This window comes from Lactuca saligna, chromosome 8 (genome assembly GCF_052625555.1).
Source record: "Lactuca saligna cultivar CGN05327 chromosome 8, ASM5262555v1, whole genome shotgun sequence".
Classification (NCBI taxonomy): Eukaryota; Viridiplantae; Streptophyta; class Magnoliopsida; order Asterales; family Asteraceae; genus Lactuca; species Lactuca saligna.
Genome location: NC_136424.1, coordinates 252,667,553 through 252,668,208, shown reverse-complemented (window position 1 = coordinate 252,668,208; position 656 = coordinate 252,667,553). Strand labels below are relative to the sequence as shown.

General features: G+C 29.3%; 1 protein-coding gene across 1 annotated transcript in view; it reads left to right on the top strand.

Moving 5' to 3' along the window:
• Window positions 1-222: 222 nt before the first annotated feature.
• LOC145010606 (protein neprosin-like) overlaps window positions 223-656 on the top strand; it is a 5,481-nt gene continuing 5,047 nt past the window's right edge. Inside the window, exons 1-2 of the mRNA XM_078969129.1 lie at window positions 223-417; window positions 520-606. Coding sequence (XP_078825255.1) covers window positions 223-417; window positions 520-606 — 282 coding nt within the window. The remainder of the gene's footprint in view (window positions 418-519; window positions 607-656) is intronic.

The following is a 656-nucleotide window of genomic DNA, read 5'->3' as shown; positions in this document are numbered from 1 at the left end:
CCCACAAACAAACATATAAAATCCATTGAAAGCTCGTAGTATTTGTATGTGTTAAATTTTAGTTTTCTAAAACCAATACTTTCATTCTCTTGATTTTCATTTGAAGCATTGTGAAGACCGGTTTTAAAACTTGGTTTCGTTTGCTTTGATCACAAACAAAAAACGAAGAAAACGTCAAACGCAAACAAATTTGTGTGACATAATTCATATATACAATCAATAATGGAATCTAGTTATTGTCATGACATAACTCCAATCATCTTTGTTTTTCTTTTGTTTTTCTTGTTATTTTCTCCGGTTTTTCCAGCTAAAGATTTAAAAGATTTAAGGAACGCAAATACAACCTTCCACTCAAATAAGAAGCTGACTAATACTTCTATGAAGAAGATCAACAAACCCTTCGTCAAGTCAATTAAGGTAAATTTCTTTATAAAATTTCACATGCTTTTGGTTTCCTTATGATTTTAATTTCTATTATATAAACTAACTATAATGTTTTTTACTTTTTTGTTAAATCAGAGCCCAGATGGTGATATAATAGATTGTGTTTTGATTCATTTACAGCCGGCGTTTGATATTCCTATTTTGAAAGCTAAAGGGCCATTGGTATATTTATCGAATTATTTTTAAGTAGGCTTAAGCTTTTACTTTTGTGG